We start from the raw sequence: 18,976 nt of genomic DNA, 5'->3' as shown, positions 1-18,976 counted from the left end.
TAACTCGCATTTTCGAGATCGAAGTAGCGTTTATAATATTAGTAGGAAGTAGGATTGAATATTGCCCGTGTTACATACCTATAATGTTTCTCATCAAACTAGTGAGGATCTATGTGGTTTTTACTATTTGTGTATAGAACCCTAATAGGCTTTAAGATTGAGAAAACAATTACTATAATACTGATGTTATTTAAAACTTGTTGTTCTAAAACCATTATTATCTAACATGTAGCTTAGTAACGCGAATAATGTAAATGCTTATTTAGAAATTTAGCACAATAATAGCTGTGGCAGCAGCTTATATTCAGCACAGTCGGACGCCATTACGGTTGCTCATATTCTAACCTCTACAATTATATAGGAATTGAAAAGGAACTGAAAAACCCATTTTTATTCATTTATAAAACTAGTTTCATCGTAGCATAACTTGTTAAAGTACATTTTCTACCACTAAAATATCTAAACACCGCAAAAAAATACAAATTTAAAAGTGGAGTAGTAAATTTTCTATGTTTACTTTTTAAACAGTGCATTATTTACGCGGCGCTTTAAAATTTAAAATAAAATGTATATATATATTAACAGTAAAGTCGCATGCGCAATGAAATTGAAGTTATGTAAACATCAAATAAATATATGGGTGATGTCCTCCTTATTTTGTAAGTAGGTATTCACTTCAGAAACTACACTTTGACACGAGTTCACAAATTAAAATGGAAGACAAATCATTGATTTAACACAAATATCTGAATATATTTTCTGTAAAAATGCACTTTGGAACCAAAAGCTATAACTGATGCATTGTGTACAAAGCTGGATAACTTTGGTTTAAAAGCGGTATAGAAGCTTTTGACAGGCTCTATACAAGTGTTATTTAGCGATTCAGTGTGTGGGCACACACTTATACAGCTATTACATTACTGTTATTCAGTTGTAAGCTGCCCACCACTGCCCACTTTGTGCCCAAACCTTCTCTATGACGTATGTAACAGCGCTGTTACCGACGATATACAGCTTCCTTATTCAGCTTACAGTACGGCATGCTCTATTATTCAAACAATATTCAGCTACTTTTGTGTTACTTGGGCACTATACCTAATTTGCCGTAGTCGCCGTCGCCCCACGACCACACGTTATCGTCGTCGGTGATGCAGAGCGTCTGCGCGTCGCCCGAGCCGCACGCCACGTCTATCACACGGTACGACGCCAGGAACTCCACCTGAAATCAGGTGGTTTATAAACTTTATAGATGCCTTATACATGATGAGCCTCAAGTTAAATCGGGGATCTGGTAGGCCCCGCCGTTGATGGCAGGATGGACTGTACTCCTTCTTGAAGGACTGGCCAGACAAAGCACTGGATAGAGATCAGTGGAGATATTGGGGGGAGGGGAGGCCTTTGCCCAGCAGTGGGACACGACAGGCTCCAAATAATAATACAGTAGTATGAAATTTTTAGCCCAAGAAATAGCACGATTGTGGGTTTCGGGGAACTAAACTACGCACTTCGCATATAGCAATGATATGGGCCCACTTTAAGTGTTCAAAGTGAGTGGACGCTCGACCGAGGCGACCACTAGCGGAGCGCACGGCAAGGCATCCATGATAAACATATGCAAACGCATGCGAGCGATCTCAATGCACGCTGCTCAAATCTCTTCTGCAAAAATCCTTGGAGCCAATGTAACGCTGCATATCCCGCGGACCAGCAGGCAGCAGTGCTAACATGGTCGCCTCTTTATCACCTGTTACTATGCCTATCACGTTCTAACAAGTATGTAAGTGCGAAAGTGACGCATCACATGACAGGTGATAAAAACGCTACCTCGATACCGCCGCAGATAAGGACGTTTTGTATTTAGCTCTTGTAAAGTAGTAGCACTTACCATTTTCGGAACGAGTTGATCTTCCGAGTCACCGTGTCCGAGCCGTCCGTAGCGCCCTTTGCCCCACGTGTATATACGTCCTCGCGCCGTCAGGCAAGCTGAGTGAGCCCCGCCACAGGCAATCTGGACTACCTCCATGCCAGAGAGAGATGGGATTAGGCGCGGGCGGTCGTAGCTCCTGTAGAATGAGGTTTGAATCAATGGTTTTAAAAGAGACAAATGAACCTTCTGTTAATTTCTGAGTTCACACTCATAGCGTTATACGTTTGTCCCTATCCGTCTTTATGGCATTAGTATTTGTTAGAAAAGGGTGAAATTTAACAGCAGGTTAGTTTAATCTAACTCTATACCGACTTTGACTGAACAAAATGTGTAATTGTGTTTATAAACGTCATACTATTACACTTTGTCAATGCAAATTCTGCGCAGAGTTAGTTTGGTCCGATTCTAGTGTGCTAATTTGAAGTGGGTAGTCAAATGGGACAAACGTATCGTTAGACGAGTGCTTAGCATTAAAAAAATCGTTCAATTTCCTCCGATCTTAATACACATCTTTCGCCTCATCCGCTTTCTTATCATAAAATAAGGGCTAACCCCTTATCTTTCATCATCCGACTATAAACTTTAAAGAAATAAACGTACACTCTATTTCCATGTCCTAGTTTTCCGTCGTCGCCTTCACCCCAGCTGTACACGTCTCCCTCAGAGGAAAGAGCCAGGCAATGCTTGCCGCCCGAGTTGCAGGCCACCTGAAATATGTTCACCAACATTACAATAGGGTCCTAAGTTACAATAGGCTCTTAGGAAATTTCAGAAAGCCTACCGCCAACATAGAAAAATCTAAAATCGCCATAGGAACCGTGCGCGTTGAGGATCTGCCATCTTGTGGCCTAATTCGGAAACTGAAACTTAGACCTGACATGGATGAATAAATAACACTTCACGCTAAAGCAGGCCTTACAGTTCAAGCACCTTGCCCGTTGTAGGTTCTGCCATCTTGTGGCGTAAATTAGAAACTTAAGCGTGACACTTACATTTTGCGCCAATAAACATACTCTCATACTCATACTCTTTGCTGCACCTTACAGATCATCATACGTCGTCTTAGAGGATATAACCAACGGAGACGCCATGTCTATAATTTTCGGTACAAAATAGTCTGCCGTTTTTTGCGGGGGAGGGGCACATCAAATGTATAGGTACGTCATGTCAGATAAACGTCAGTACATACATGTGGTTGACATGTGGTTGACCATTGGCCGCCTATTTTCGACAGAGGGGAACGCCTGTTAATGACCACTCCGTTTCGTTATCGCGGGAGTAACAACGATTTGACAGTAGTGAAAGATTATGACAAATAAATAATAACAGAAGTGACATTCCTACGAGTAACGTTTATACGAGTATGTACCTATGGGTTCAAAATGTAGCAGAATCGACTTTTGATAAAAATGTTGGTCACCTATTACTAAAATCACATAAAATACTTTCAGAAGTAAATACTGATATAAATAATCAAATACATTGGTGACTTATTTATCAAGTTGACATGTTGACTTATAGGTATACGTTTACAAAGTGAAATACGAAATTAATTGACCTTTTCCAGCGAAAACTTTATGAAGACCATCTTAGAGGTTTAAATGTGTAGGCAGTATATTCCATTTTACAAAACAGACGTTCTGTTACATGTGTTCTTTGACAGGCTTGTTTTTGCTCCCGCGATAACGACGTATGCAGATCATGCACGCTCTCTATATGCTCTATATCTCGGAATATCAATAGGGCACCAATATTTCATGTCATACTAAGGAGACCAACTGCGGATGTTTATCATGTATCTGTAAGTATTACAATTAAAATGTATTTGAAGCGCAAAAGGCTTACCTTTGTTATGAATACGTGCTGAATGGACGCCAACAGCGTCGGCGTCGATACGGAGTCTATTCCGCCGATACCTAAACGGCCACCCGCGCCGTAACCTGAAATATACGAATACAATAGAAATTCAAAGTCTCTCGAAAGAATTAATTAAAAGGAATTGTATCAGATTTGTCAAATTACATAATTGACCCAGCATTTCTTTGAATTTTCATAGCTTCCGCCGTTGCACGAAATTCCTTAGCATCCTACCAGTACTTGTTGCTCATTTTATTCCCTATAGCTCAAGAAGACCAGTCAACATTCCCTTACCAGTGGCATAAACCTTCCCGTCGGGTGTGACAGCGAACAGCGTCTGTTCTCCTCCCACCAGCTGCACGGGATTGAGCTGAGCTAGTGCGTGGCACGCGCTGGGTCCGCGCACTTTAGCACCGTCGACGCCGCCTAACTGCCCGCGGTGGTTGTGGCCCCAACCGTAGACCACGCAGCCGCGGGGGTTACCCACCCACCAGCCGGTCCAGTCTTCGGGCCGCCTGGAAATAATTGGGGTTATACTTTACTTTAGGAATTCATGTTTACACTCAGTAAGCTCTCTGGTACTGTTGACCTGCCCGGCAGTGTACCTACTAGTTAACAGTCATCCAAGGGAAAACTTACTTGTTAACCCAATGTAACAGCTGTTCGTCGTGCTGCCGCGTGAACTTGGTGTTGTCTTCCCAAGGGTAGTATAATGGTGTGGAGGTGCTTGGCTCGGGTTTTGTGTGGTGGATGGCCCGGGGACTCGGCTCTCCGGATTCAGTGCCTTTTCTGAAACAAGATGGAGACGAGTTAGGGTCAGTTGCACCAAACCGTATTTTATTTTATTGTATAGGAAGTTTCATAGTTCACTGATGAGTGAAGTTGATCAGTCCGTGAAGTGTGGTACAACAGGCCCTTAGAGGTCGAGGTCGATTGCGGTCCAAGGTAAAGCGAAATATTTACTCTTACCTCGGTACAAAATTCACAATCACTCTGCTATCCTCACAATCTTTCTGCATTTCCTGGTTTTGGTTACATAAGTAACTGGTAACTTTACAGCTAGAGTTGAAAAAAAAAGTGATACATTCGGATATCTTTGTTACTATGATATGCATTTCTCTTAGAAACAGCACTTTAGCGCTCTTGTGAATTCTGCCTAAGCTAGAGTTGATCGGCCCTTACCTCGCTACCCATGTTGTAAGCTGGTCATCTCTCATCCTGCTTAACTTGACGTCGTCTTCCCACGGGTAATAGTGGTCTATGCTCCCCTCTTCCGGGTTATAGACGCCTAGATCAGCTAATCGTTTCCTGACTTCGGCTAGGAATGGCATTGGGAGGGGTGTTCGTTTGATAAGGGCGTCGGCGGTCCGTACGCAGAGGCAGTATCGCTTGAACCAAGCCCAGCGCGCCGCGTCGGAGCCGTGACAGACGCGAGAGTCGAGACGTAGGCCGCAGGCGAGCAATGCGAGTTCCTGGGGACAGGAAACCTTTTTGTATAAAACCGTTCATCCTTAACACATTGAGTGCCCGGAACCCAATCGACGGGTTCTCTGCTTGTAGTTGCTTACCTCTACAAAGCGAGAAAACGCTGGGATCGGCTACGAGCGTAGCGCTATGAAAACGTTGGTAGTGAATGTGTTAAAATTCAGTCTAGGAAGTACAATGACGCTTAAGGAATCGCCCTTTCGCGTTTCTAAACGCAAAACAGTGTAACAAGCTGGCTCATGCAACTGATACACTGGCGGTGAGAATAGTTCCAATATAACTACAGTAGAACCTAGAAAGTACGAAACACAAGGGAAACGCCAAAAAGTTAACAAATGAAGGGTTTCGGCTTCAAAAGGGTTTGTATTTCTTATTCGTCTTAAAAGTAAATATTTCGAGTTATGGGGTTGTGAGGTTTGACAATAATCTTGTAAATGGCCCTCTTTTCAAAACTGGAAACTTGACTTTTGGAAAGTAAGGGGTCATCCATTAATTACATCACACGTTTAGGGGAGGGGGTCAAGAAAATGTGACATGTTGTGACAAGGGGGAGAGGGGAGTCACAAACTTTGTGACGTCACTTTAACTTCATCAGTAACCAAAATTTTATTTTAATAATTTTATTTACTGTACAGTACAAAAACAAGTTTTTGGAACGATAATCGTTTTTATTAGTTTAATTTTTTTCATAATCAGTTTTGGGTTATAAAACTAATATTTTGACAAAAAATTAATAATACTTAATTAATTTTGCCGATTTCGTTGAAAAAATGAGACGTCACACCCCGGGAGGGGTTTGCCAAATGTGACCAAGTGTGACAAGGAGGGGGGGAGGTGTCAAAAAACCTTGAAATTCGTGTGACATAATTAATGGATGACCCCTAAGCTCAGATGCAGTTTAGGGCCAGTGGATATTAAGCACCTATGGACGCGGTTAAAACTAGGAGCTTTGTATTTTGCAAAACCCCACCTTCAAGTATTGCGTGTGCAGCAAATGCGCCCCCAAATGCACAGCGGTCTCTTCAAAGTCGTACTGTTCGAAGAGTAGACTGGGTAGGTCTTTGAGGGCCGGCGGCATTGCGCCTACAGGCTCGTTGTTGGCGCAGATCACGCCGCGCAGGCGGCGCACGCACCACACTCGAGCACGCCACGCTGTATAGAAAAATATCATTTTCACCTCAGCAGCACGAACAAGGGTACTTTGCTTCTTAAAAACAGTGAGCAAAATGCGATTTTGCTCACTGAGTCATTTTGTCTCACTCAGTGAGCAAAATCGCATTTTGCTCACTGGGTGTCTCTCACTCAGTGAGCAAAATGCGATTTTGCTCACTGAGACAAAATGACATTCAAATGACCTTTATAGTCAAATGTCATTTCAACATGCGGGGTCTAATACAATTTCGATATACTTGGGTTCTATTATCTCTGTCCCTCTAGGTATGTTCTCACTGCTTAGGGTGAAAAATTTTGTGTACTACACGAGATCAAAGTTATTTACATCTCGTGCGCTTTTGAATCCCTTACTACGCTCAAGATTCTAAATTAGATTCACTCGCTACGCTCGTGAATCTATTATAGAATCTTTCGCTTGCACGGGACTCAAAATAAGCACTCGAAGAAATATCAAACTTTGATCTCTTGTTGTACAAATAACTATTGTTCGAATCGGTCTGTACCGGTTTAGATTGTGAAATACATAAATGTAACACTGAAAGTTCTTTAGCACGATCCGAACCATTTTAGATAGTATACGTACATAGAGTGGGCATCTGAGCACAAGTGGCTAGCGCCTCGGCTAGGCGCGGCGCCATCTGGTGGTCGTTGGAGATGGTCGCGAGCAGCGGCCCATCGAGCAGCCGCCACGCAAGCTCCACCGACGGTCGGGAGAGCACAAACCGGTCCGAACCGGTTTCCTGTAACAAATTTAGTATGAAATTGACAAGTGACACTGAACATGGAAGTTATCATTTAGTTAAGATGTCGGTTTAATTAAAATCAGCATTTCAAACGAAAACATTTGACGTAATTTTAGTTCCACAGCCTTCAGAAGGCTTTAAATATTTAAAAGTACTTGCCAAGCTAATCTAATCAATGTATATGTATATAAATGAGATACTTACATATAGAGCTATTTTTGGTATCGTCGGGCAAGCGGAGAACCTCCAACCCCATCCGTTTACGGAGCCGTCGCTTTTGAACCGCCACCTCAATTCGTCACCTGCAAAATATAACATTACATCACATTTAAACCGCTGCAGTAAAAATATCATTTAATTAATTAAGATTATATATTAAACGCTACACGCCGGAGTATAATCAAGCTAAAAAAACTCAAATAGTCTAGTTAAATAAATTTCCTTACTTCTACTAGCGTATCAGATATACTCTAACGCGAGTGTGTTCCAACAGCTACACAAAATAAATATCTAACTCACCCGGTACTATGATCTCGTCCTCCCAATCGGAGGGATCCCGTCCGGAACGGGTGGCTATGACTCGCCCGGCCGCGTCCGAGATCGTCAGCGGGTCGTTCCGTCTTTCCGTGGAGCAGCCTTGCTCGAACATCACTCGGAGCGATATAGCTCCCGGTATCTTCACCACGCCTGGTACATAAATAGTATAATGTCAGCACTTCCACGTAATTTACATAAAATCAGAGCACACATATGACAAGTATATTCTAATAAACCAAATTGTCATTAGAAAAGGCGGTTTTTACCTAGCATTAGCATAAGTTTTGTAGCATTGTTAATAAGAATGTTTGTCAGCCGAAATCGCTTCGTTCAGTGCGTGACAAGCTAGTGCTATAAGGCGAGCACTAATGATAATTATATCCTATATCCAAAGAAACCCAATAACTAAGTCCTCGCTGATAGGCTATGCGTCCGCAGGTCTATATGACAGCTGGTCATCTCAAAAACAGTAATAGATAGACAGTTCATTGTTGTTTCTATTGCTTCAGCAACAGCAAAGTCACCTGATATATCCGTGTCGTCGGGGTACGGGTGCGGGCTCTCCACGGTGACGGCGCGCGGCAGCTGCTTCTGCGGGCCCGCGCACGCCTCCTCCAGCTCACACACGCACACCTCTATCACCATGTCGGCTACGGCTGGCTTGTGCGCGCAGAGAGCTGAACACACAATGATATTGATTAATTTTATGTATACGGCCAGTAGTGTATCTATCTTCGAGCAACACGGAAGGGAGGTGGCATTCGCACTTTTTCCCCTCTGCCTAGGTACAAGATCAACTGATTTAGCGCGGGTAATAAAACTAGTTGCGCTCGGATTTTTCACTAGACCGAGTCCAGACGCGCGCGTGAACACAGCAGGAGAAAAAATGCCTAATTGCTCGGTTTTTTGTCGTAAAAAGAGGTCGGAGACATCAAATTTACAAAAAGAAGGTGTTACATTTCACATGTAATATTTTTTTTACATATCATACGTTTAATTACATTTAAACACAATTATTATATTTTAGTCTCATGTAATTGTTGGATTTATCGATTTTGCTCGCCCAGTACAAATTGCGGATCGGTCGAGCGACCAATCCGACTTCTCATCTGTCAGAATACAATAAAATACTTCGACGAAAATGTGTTAGTGTGCGTGTTGTGACACTTGTGACTCGTCCGTACACAAAAAGAGATCGAGGTTTGCAAGATTTGTCTTTGACGTGTGTCATTTTCTATGTTTTTGTGTCGTCATTACAGATTGGATTTTGTATGTAAGTGTGTGAGAAGTGCGACTGTGCACCTTTCCCCCCGCAAAAAATGGCAGAAAGATTTGTACGGTAAGATATCGCTTGGACCCCGCCCTTCCGATGTGTCGGAAGCCGGTGTTGCTCGAAGGTATCTATGTGTGGGTGAAGCGACCATTCACCAATGGTTTCGCACCTAAAGGTGCTTAGTAGCCGTCTCTTAGCAGAAGTAGCTAGTTATATTGTTGATCCAAAGGTCATGTATGAAATTTTCAAGAAATGGAAATACATAAAATTAATCTTCAAAAGGTCGCGCCCAGCTTTGACTTGAAATCGTCCAGTGCTATCTACAACACATCGTAAACACATTGTACCATCGCCTACACTATTAACTGGCAGTTCGTAAACCTTATTACAAAGGGCATAATGTCCACCGATGGACAGCTAATAGTGTTGCTGTTTGTACAATAAGTATAATCATTACACACCCATAAGCACATCAGTGATGGTTTTGACAGCGTTATTGGCGTCCGGTATTCGACCGGCAGAAGCTAGCTTGAGCAGGTCGACGAGCGCCCGCGCGTCGGTTTCGCCCAGTTGCGATGTGAAATCGTCCAGTGCCATCTGAAATAACCACCGTCTTTTTACATAAGCTTAAGAAGGAAGAACATCAAATTAGACATAAGATTGTATACGAGTATAGAGCGACTCGCACACAGTGATAATGTAAAGTTTAAGTTTCTGACTTAGGTCACAAGGTGACGGACCCTCTAATGCGAATGGTCTCTATAGAAAACACAGCTTAACATTTTTATCTGTGGGAAGTGGTCTAACCTTGGGCGCCTCCGCTTGCTGCACCGTCATAGTGGCGGCGGCGACGGAGACCGCGCTCGACGACATCACGGCGGAGTGTCGAGATGATATCGACCCGCTTAGCGGACTGCTCGCACCGCTCTGTAACGACAAGTCGGAAATATTAGCAGGACATGAATAACATAATTTGCATTTCGTCTATCGTAGCGTTGTTATTGAGAAGTAGCTTTATTCTTTCAGCTCCTTAGCAACATACAGCCTGGCAAAAAAGAGTAGAAATTAAAAAGTGGCAACACTGTAGTGTCGTCCCGTTCTCTTATATAAATTGATTTGAAAGGGACGACACTACAGTGTGCCACTTTTTAGGGTTCCGTACCCAAAGGGTAAAACGGGACCCTATTACTAAGACTTCGCTGTCCGTCCGTCCGTCCGTCCGTCCGTCCGTCCGTCCGTCTGTCCGTCTGTCACCAGGCTGTATCTCACGAACCGTGATAGCTAGACAGTTGAAATTTTCACAGATGATGTATTTCTGTTGCCGCTATAACAACAAATACTAAAAACAGAATAAAATAAAGATTTAAATGGGGCTCCCATACAACAAACGTGATTTTTGACCAAAGTTAAGCAACGTCGGGAGTGGTCAGTATTTGGTTGGGTGACCGTTTTTGTTTTGCTTTTTTTTTGTTTTTTTTTTTTGCATTATGGTACGGAACCCTTCGTGCGCGAGTCCGACTCGCACTTGCCCGGTTTTTAATTTTTACTCTTTTTTGCGAGGCTGTAAGTAGTTTTATGTAGTCCAACTTAAGATCGTATGCTTTGGTCTTCGTATAGTTTTGAGATAGTCATGATAATTTTCCGACTTCCTTTCTTCTCATTTCCTCAAAAAAATTCAATGGTTGTTCCTAATTTTCTGTAACTTTCACATCTGCGAATCGGAGCCATCTTCATATCATACCTGCTAATTCTAGTTGCTGAGATTTACCCATCTGTCTAACGTGAGCGTTGTATAACCCCTTGACCGCCAATGACGTCAACTGACGCGCGCGGCTACAACCCAATATCAACCTTCGTCCATTTCGATAAAGTTCACTATACGTTAATAAGTATAACCTTACCTGTAAAGTGGTGCGGTCAGCGGGCGCCTCGCCCCCTCCCGTGCGAGCGTCGGCGTCCGCGTCCTCGTCCTCGACGTCCACCCCGGCGACCACGGGCGCGCCGGTCGCGCACGCTTCGTGGGCGCGGAGAGCCTCCACTAGCAAGCTTCGGGCCTAGTAACACAGACATATGTAGATGTTATTAGTCTTGCTGCGGGCTTCCAAACCGGATGTACGAAATATCGATTGATATTAACAGTAGCTTTTCGGTAAAGAAGAAATCGTGAGTAAGCTGGACTAATCCAAAAATTTCCAATTAGGCCTAGCACAGCTACCAAGGTTGTAATTAAAAAAATATATTAAGCGACTGCGTGAACTCGATCGAATTCTCTCTCTGTCGCACCTACACATCCGTGCGATCGAAATTACGAAATCGCTAACGGAAACGTCAAGTGCCAACTCGCGGTACGGCCATAGTTCTAGGTTGGGAAATCATGCGAGTAAAATAGTCGGGACAACGCTAGGACTGGGAATGCTGAATAGTACATATATATGTATTATGTAATGAGCATGTAGTCCCGATTGCCAGGAGCTAAGTAACTAACTCCCTTAAGTACCATTAATTGATAATGATTGACTGAATGGACTAGACTAAACTTAGGGTCCAATTTCTTTGTCCAATGTGCATTGCGTCTCACACTCTCATTAAGCAAAATGTGAGACGTAAATACACATTGGACCAAGATATTGGACAGATGGAGTACCATCATTAGTATCATTATAAATAGATCTCATGTACCTGGGTAATATGAAGTCCCAGTAAAATAAGCGACAGTGCGTGCTGAACAGCTACTGGTGGTTCGAGCGCCAAAGCAGCCGCGGCTAACGATGGTATCGGCTCCTGCCGTTCTTCTACCATGGTCTCTTCAGAATATAGACCTGTGAAGGTGTAAATACTTATTTATTTGATATTTAACCCTTTAACTGTTTAAGACGTTAACGGACGCACACGTTTACAAGCCCTACAGCCCAATATGAACCTACGTGCATTACAATGCTACAATGTTCACGATGAGGCACCGGCTTAACCGGCGGCCGTACAGGCGTGGCCTTTAAAAAGGGGTTATAGTGTTGTATTCTAAAGGTAAAAGAAAATATAACTGGTGTTTATAGTGGTGTCGACTTTGGTGGTAATCACTTATCATAGTGGTATTTCATTTCCCTCCATGGTTTGAGAAGTAGTATGTATCACAAGGTTTGAGAAGTAGTATGTTTTCATTTTGGGCTTGAGCACTTGAATCTCTCACTATTCTGAATTCTCCGAATTATATTGTATCTTCACTTTGTTCGGGATTCCTCGCCGTATCTTTATAATTTTTCACCACACCAGCTCGGAAAGGCTTACTATGCACTTCAAAAACGGATAGCAAAGTTGCACTTTGCTATCAGTCATTCACATGTGACTCTTTTCGATTTGTTGCTGCGTCACTTTCGTTTGACATATTGAGGAATAAGATGTACGCGACTCGACTTCAAATCACGAAGAAAAATATTGCCATGCACATTGCCGCCATTATTGAGTCGAGTCAAGTCGAAACTTGGTATCTACAGATAAAGCAAAATGAAACTTATTATTTGAGTAGTTAAGGCTCCAATTCGCATGGGCTTAAAGAGATCGATTGGCGGTATACTTGGATCGGTTTGGCAGTTTTGCGCCGCGTCGATTTGCGAACTGACACACGCAACACACAATGACTCACGGAATCGCACGAGACCGCACACTCTTTCCTGTTTGCTCGTATACTGCTTTCCCGTTTTAGTTTTAGCATTGAATGAAATTGTGATCTACCGCGCAACGGAAAGTAAAAATATAATACAAAAGTTTTTAAGTCAGTTTTTACTGTTGTGTTAGTCTAAGGATTCTAATGGTCGAACAAACCGCAAAATTGACAAATCGATTTCCTCGACTCAAAGCCAAGTGACTACGGAGCGGTTTGATTTGAACTATTGATACTTAAAAACAATAGAAGTTAAATCGATTTGCCAAATCGGTTTGCAAATCGATTTGGGTTTCAATCGAATTCGACTTATTCGGTTTGAAATTTTTCGATTTGACCCATCACTACATGTGAGGAAAAGTAATCATGTAATCAAATGCAAATTTTGAGTTCTTTTCTTAAGTTTGCTGGTAGAATTGACTTTTAAATGATGATTTTGGATGATAAATATTTAATAACATTCATTTGAATTTGATTTGGTTTGATATTTTACATTTAATATTTGCTTCGGGCTGGTGTGGTGAAAAATTTTGTGTTTCACTCGGGGGCAAATTTTGTTTAACTCTCGTGCTTTGAAACCCTCGCAACGCTCAAGATTCCATTTTTCGAACCACTCGCTACGCTCTTGGTTCAATTTTGGAATCTTTCGCTTGCTCGGGTATCAATAGTAGCACGAGCGGTTAAACAACAACTTTGCCCCCTTGTAAAACAAATAACTATTCCCTAGTGACAAAGTTATCTCTTATTAAATAAATAAGAGTAAAAAACATTATATTTTTCTTCTCCCCCTTTGTCCAGGGCGTATTAGGGACGGACGCACGTACGGTCTAGTACGGTCGGTGTACTGACCTAGCGCGGTGGCGCCCAGCGGGTCCCTCAGCACCGGGAACACGAGCGGCTCCTGCACGGGCGCGCGCTGGTCGGTGACGGGCGGCCGCAGCGACCACGCCGCCGAGTGGCTTGAGCCGGCGGCGGCGCGCTGCACGCCCTCCACGCCGGCCACGAGCGCCGGCCGCCGGTTCACGCATGTCGTGCCGTTGCCCTGCTGCCCGTGGTCGTTGTCGCCCCACGCCCACACCTGCAATACGAAACGATAATTTTTTATACACCACGCCAAATGCATTGTCTATAGCCGTACCTCAACTGGAAATAGTAGCCTTATCCCCGTTCCAGGCATATTATTAAAGTACCCCACGCAAATTGATATATAATAGATACATACACGTATGTGCGGGACAAGACATTTACGAAAAGCTAACGACAATACAAATAAGAAATTAATAAAAATAGAGATAATACTCGTGCGCCTTGATTATAGTGGTGTTTTGTAATAAATTAATTCATCTGCAATTCTGCATGCGTATCATGTAATATAGCGCTTGTTCCACAATAAGTTGACCTGCTCATAATTTTAGCGAGGTAGTTTTTCTGTCTGTCATATTGTTGCTGAGGGGTTAACTCAGCAACAATATGACAGTTGTCAGCGATAACGGTAGAGCACCGACGGCTACATGCACCACCCTCTGCTCATTCAGCGTTTCTGCAATAGTCTCACACAGCCATACCCCGTTTGGAAGGAATCCTCCACACACCTGACAATGACTGCAAGCTAAATGACTAACCTGGTTGTCGGCAGTGACGGCGAGGCAGTGTAAAGCACCGACGGCCACATGAACAACCCTTTGCCCGCGCAGCGCTTCTACAATAGTTGGCCTTCGTACGTGGACGTCACAACCGTGCCCCAACCGGAAGTAATCGCCTTTGCCCCACGTCCACACCTGCGTAAAAAAAACATGATAAATGCAAATAAATACCCTTACCAGGATTCGAACCCGATATTCATAAAAGCTCATAGCGACTTTTTTCGTCGTGAATACCCTGTACTTACTTCTCCATCTCTAGTCAAAGCGAGACTGAACTGAGCGCCGCACTCCACCTGGACTACACCGAGCGTGTTCAGCCTCTCTATGTTCATTGGTAACGCGCAACCGTCAGACCCACCGCGTCCTAGAACAGAGAAACATTCAACCGTTCTCACTAAAGAGTGTCTTTAGTAAAGACACAGACAAGACATCCTCCAGACTGAGCATAGTAGCTCTACCCCCTCTGCCACAAATACGGTAGTTTTACTCCATCTTCGAGTCCAAAGTGTCTTTGTGTGACGTCCGTGTCTTTGAACGGACCAATCACGGCACGGGACCTCGCTCACCTCGTCCCCCGTACCCCCGTATTTTTGGCAGCATCGGTTTCATGAAATAATTGCTCTAAACTCCGTCTAGAGGATTCCTAGTCTATGAGTAAAGACAAGTCGATCTAAGCAAAATGAAGACCCCAGGAGTAAACGATCATATTTTCGACAACAAAATTGACCAAAAAACAAATTTTCAAAAAAATGGATTATCACGCGGTTAGGCTGCGGTCGTCCAGATATGTGCGGGGATGCGTTGCGAGGGATGTGTTTTTAAGAACCAATAGAATCACTGCACGCGAGGAAAACAAATGAAGTTATTGTATAGGGTATTTGACTACTAGTCAATCAGTTTCTTTTTTCGAACTGTCAAAACGATTTAGCTACTATGGAATTATATGAAACACTAACATGTGACGTCAGAATCAAATTACCTACTCTTTATAGTTTTATACGGGTTTTTAAATAGAAAATGTGTCTCAATATAACTGCTGTCTACGTATCTCTATTCATCTTCTGGTGCTTTATTTCATGCATTGTGTATAATAATTTATTTTAAATACAGTCAAATACCCTATTGGTCCTTAACAAACACGTGTACATCCCTTGCAACGCACAGACGTAGATTTGACCGATTTAGGCGGCCAATATTATTTTAGGGTTTATATTAGTTCAAAATGGGATAAAACATTATAAAACGTGATTTTATATTAAAGACAATTATATTTTATCAATAAAAAAAAATATTAAAAAAAATTAAAAACAGGTAAATTTTGCTCTTGTATTTACTCTAAAATATATTTTCGAGTGAGAACTTTTCTCCCCGAAGCACTAGGTTTACCTACCTGTAAAAACAATATTTTTTTTAATCAATTTAAACGAAAAGGAATTTTCTTTGAAAGCGTCTAAGTCCGGAAGTTGCGGCTAATTTTGTAAACAACATAAAGAGGAATAAGCATTCTATTCAAATATATACAATACACTACAGGGACGCACCCTGAAGTACAACAAAAAGACGTTTGAAAAACCAAATCTATGAAAAAAAAACAACATTTTGTGAAAGGTCATATTTAACTGGCTGAAAATATATGATAAACGTCAAAAATATAATATCAAATGATTTAAATATATAAATTCTTCCCTGAGTAACTGGATTCCATCAATAAAACTTTATGAAAATACCAGAAAAAAAATATATACACTTTGGAAAACATGTAACTTTTAAGAGCGTCGAGAACAGAAACGTGCGCTCTGAGCGATAGTCAAAGTTCGACTGCCTGTTGTGCGGCTCAGGTTTGACGATAAGGAGTGGGGAGGGTACCACAATATACCTGGGTCTATAGGCTACCCCCACGTGATATTTTTTTATCAATAGGTTGATTTTTGCAAAATCGACTTTAGGCCGCCTAAATCCGTCAAATCTACGTCTGTGCAACGCATCCTCGCACATCTCTGGTCGAAACGCAGCCTTAATGCCATTTCATACGCCGCTCCTGTGTGTGAGACAAACAGCGATATGCGCGTATATACCGCTCGCACACTGCAGCGGCGAGCGGATCCGTTTTATCGGTTTTTCCCTTGGGCTCTTCAATTGTTTAAACTACTGACGCTTCGCGGCAATTTAATTTGTTAAATAGAAGGAAAATTACAAATCAATTTGTCATTTCACTGCATATATATAAATATTTACTTCAAAGTATATAAGTATGTCCAAATTTTTAAATACTATATCTAATATTTGTATTGTATCTAACTAAAACAACTAGACGTTACTTGTCATCATAGCAAAGCCAAGTGTAATGTTTTGTCTCCTTCTACTGAACACCCGATTAATTAACATATCTAACATATAACGAAAAAGCTGACGGTGAACACGAACAATCAAATAAAAAAAAAATCACTAACTATAATATTCAGCATAAGAAGAATGCATTGAACGCATAAAGGTGACAGCAGTAAAAATATGACAAGACGTGATGAAGTGATTGTTATAATTTACAGATGTAGTGCATAATTATTTTCCATCGTATTTTCACGGAATCGCACGAACGGGTTTGACTATTTCAGTCAGTCTCGGTACAAAAAGTACTGAGGTTGCCTGAAGTAGCATGACAAATACGAACGTTTCGGAGAAATTACTATCGAAAACAATAGGGTATTTTCCTACTAGTCAAATCAGTTACTTTTTTAGAACTGTCAAAACGATTTGCTGGAATGAAAACATTACATCGTGACGTCACGGTCAACTCACCTACTTTTTATATTTCTATCCGATTTATTAAATAGAACTTGTGTTTAAAAATATGTAACTCCAATTTGTGTTTTTCTAATAATTATCTGGTGCTTTATTTCATGCATGGTATATATTGGATGGTGGCTGTACCAGGCGATGCATCATTCTTATGCTTCATGTACGGTAGCAATTTAACAAAAGCAGTGCATTAAAAAATGAAGGTGTTTTTCGCAGCCATAGGACCGTACTACACCAGAGAGAAGTGTTAAACAAATTTGAAAAAATCTTTGATTTTCTTGTATTGGGTTAACTGAGGTTGTTACTTTCACATTAGCTTATACGTAACGTGGATGAGACAATTTTAGATTCTTCGGCAATGTTTCGAAAATGGAGGACGATGTTGTTGAACATTATGGTAAGCTTTATTCAGATTGTCAGTAGTTGACTTTGTTGATTATTATTTGTCATACCTACATAAACAAATTACTCTATATACAGATCATAGAAATTTATTTTTACATGTTCATTTATTTTTCACAGAATCCATAGAGTAGGTGTAATTCCTGAAGAATAAGAAGAGATATGTGTAAAGTCAAAGAAACAACCATCTGAACACTTTGGAGTTTTATTTGACAACACGAATTCTTAAACTTTGCACTAGGGTTAAATACGGCCACGCAATATCTAAAGCCGATCGCGTAGTGTATTACGGACCTAGAATGGATGGAACATTTACCTAATTTACCGAAATCACCGTCCCCCCACGAGAACACCTTGCCGCAGGCCGTGAGGGCGAGCGTCTGAGCGTCGCGGGACCCGCACGCCACTTGGACCACACGCACGTTCTGGAGAGCTTCGACCTAAAAACAATAAGATTAACTACTGTCTCACCCTATTTGGGTGCGGGTTAAGGACAGGGCAGATAGTTTAGTCACTGATTTTTCGACGTTAAACATACATACATACATCACTGGCTCAGTGACCCAAAAAGGATCTTGGCCTCTGACACAAGAGAGCGCCACTCTGCCCTATTCTGCGCCACTTCACGCCAGTTGGGTATTCCGAGGGCGGCTGGTCTTATTGGGCTTCGTCACTCCAGCGGTATCTGGGACGCCCAGATGGACGTTTTCCGCCAGGGACGTTAGATGTAGATGTAGTTTTTTCTGACACTCACCAACTTTGGCGACAGTTGCGTGGCATCGTCCCCGTGTCCCAGCCGGCCGTACTCGCCCATGCCCCACGTGTAGAGATGCCCACGAGCGGTCACGCACGCGCTGTGCGCAGACCCGCACGCTATCGATATCACACGTTCACCAGCTAGAGATTCTATTAGTTTGGGAGCTTCTAGGGTCTGTTTGTTGCCGTGTCCGAGCTTGCCGTCTTCGCCTTCGCCCCAGGAATACACCTGGAAATAAAACATAGTGTAAATGCCTTTTGTTATGGCGAATATGGTTGATATTATCAGAGCTCATGCTATCTTATCATGGACATGATTGCTGCCCAGTCTTTGGCCTTGGTCTCTCCTTGGTTTTAGTCTATGACATGTTGCGGTCTTACGTTAAAGCGCTTACGTAATTGACCCCCACTCTGCATAGAACTAAGTATATAGCCTAATTCGTCATCTTCAAATTCTAGTTGCTGAAGCTGACTCACTTTGCCATCCGCGGTGAGGGCGAGCGCGTGCTTCCCTCCCGAGTGGACAGCGACGCGACGTACGAGTACGTGTGAGAGATGCGGGTTGGCGCGCGGTGTGGACACGTTGTTGCTGTGGCCCAGCCCGAGGCGGCCGTTGGTGCCCTCTCCGCAGGCGTACAGCTGGAAATGTGAAACACATCGTACAGATTGCTGTCTTTGCAAAGACATTAGGACACGGAATGTGTTAATTGCAAGTGTTACATAAAT

At 42.4% G+C, this 18,976-nt stretch overlaps 1 protein-coding gene across 1 annotated transcript in view; it reads right to left on the bottom strand.

The window, feature by feature from the left end:
- LOC134804307 (probable E3 ubiquitin-protein ligase HERC2) overlaps positions 1-18,976 on the bottom strand; it is a 106,849-nt gene that overhangs the window by 14,227 nt on the left and 73,646 nt on the right. Inside the window, exons 57-78 of the mRNA XM_063777318.1 lie at positions 18,728-18,889; positions 18,249-18,479; positions 17,811-17,934; positions 14,542-14,660; positions 14,276-14,431; positions 13,503-13,731; positions 11,675-11,814; positions 10,897-11,049; positions 9,803-9,922; positions 9,457-9,592; positions 8,247-8,399; positions 7,705-7,872; positions 7,390-7,487; positions 7,026-7,182; positions 6,240-6,421; positions 4,967-5,256; positions 4,424-4,573; positions 4,079-4,299; positions 3,773-3,867; positions 2,528-2,634; positions 1,886-2,063; positions 1,096-1,219 (exon numbers count right to left, since the gene is read on the bottom strand). Of these exons, the coding sequence (XP_063633388.1) occupies positions 1,096-1,219; positions 1,886-2,063; positions 2,528-2,634; positions 3,773-3,867; positions 4,079-4,299; positions 4,424-4,573; positions 4,967-5,256; positions 6,240-6,421; positions 7,026-7,182; positions 7,390-7,487; positions 7,705-7,872; positions 8,247-8,399; positions 9,457-9,592; positions 9,803-9,922; positions 10,897-11,049; positions 11,675-11,814; positions 13,503-13,731; positions 14,276-14,431; positions 14,542-14,660; positions 17,811-17,934; positions 18,249-18,479; positions 18,728-18,889 (3,493 nt within the window). The remainder of the gene's footprint in view (positions 1-1,095; positions 1,220-1,885; positions 2,064-2,527; positions 2,635-3,772; positions 3,868-4,078; positions 4,300-4,423; positions 4,574-4,966; positions 5,257-6,239; positions 6,422-7,025; positions 7,183-7,389; positions 7,488-7,704; positions 7,873-8,246; positions 8,400-9,456; positions 9,593-9,802; positions 9,923-10,896; positions 11,050-11,674; positions 11,815-13,502; positions 13,732-14,275; positions 14,432-14,541; positions 14,661-17,810; positions 17,935-18,248; positions 18,480-18,727; positions 18,890-18,976) is intronic.

The sequence above is a fragment of the Cydia splendana genome, chromosome Z (assembly GCF_910591565.1).
Source record: "Cydia splendana chromosome Z, ilCydSple1.2, whole genome shotgun sequence".
NCBI lineage: Eukaryota > Metazoa > Arthropoda > Insecta > Lepidoptera > Tortricidae > Cydia > Cydia splendana.
Note: the sequence above shows the minus strand (reverse complement) of the source record. Positions and strands in the feature narration are given on the sequence as shown.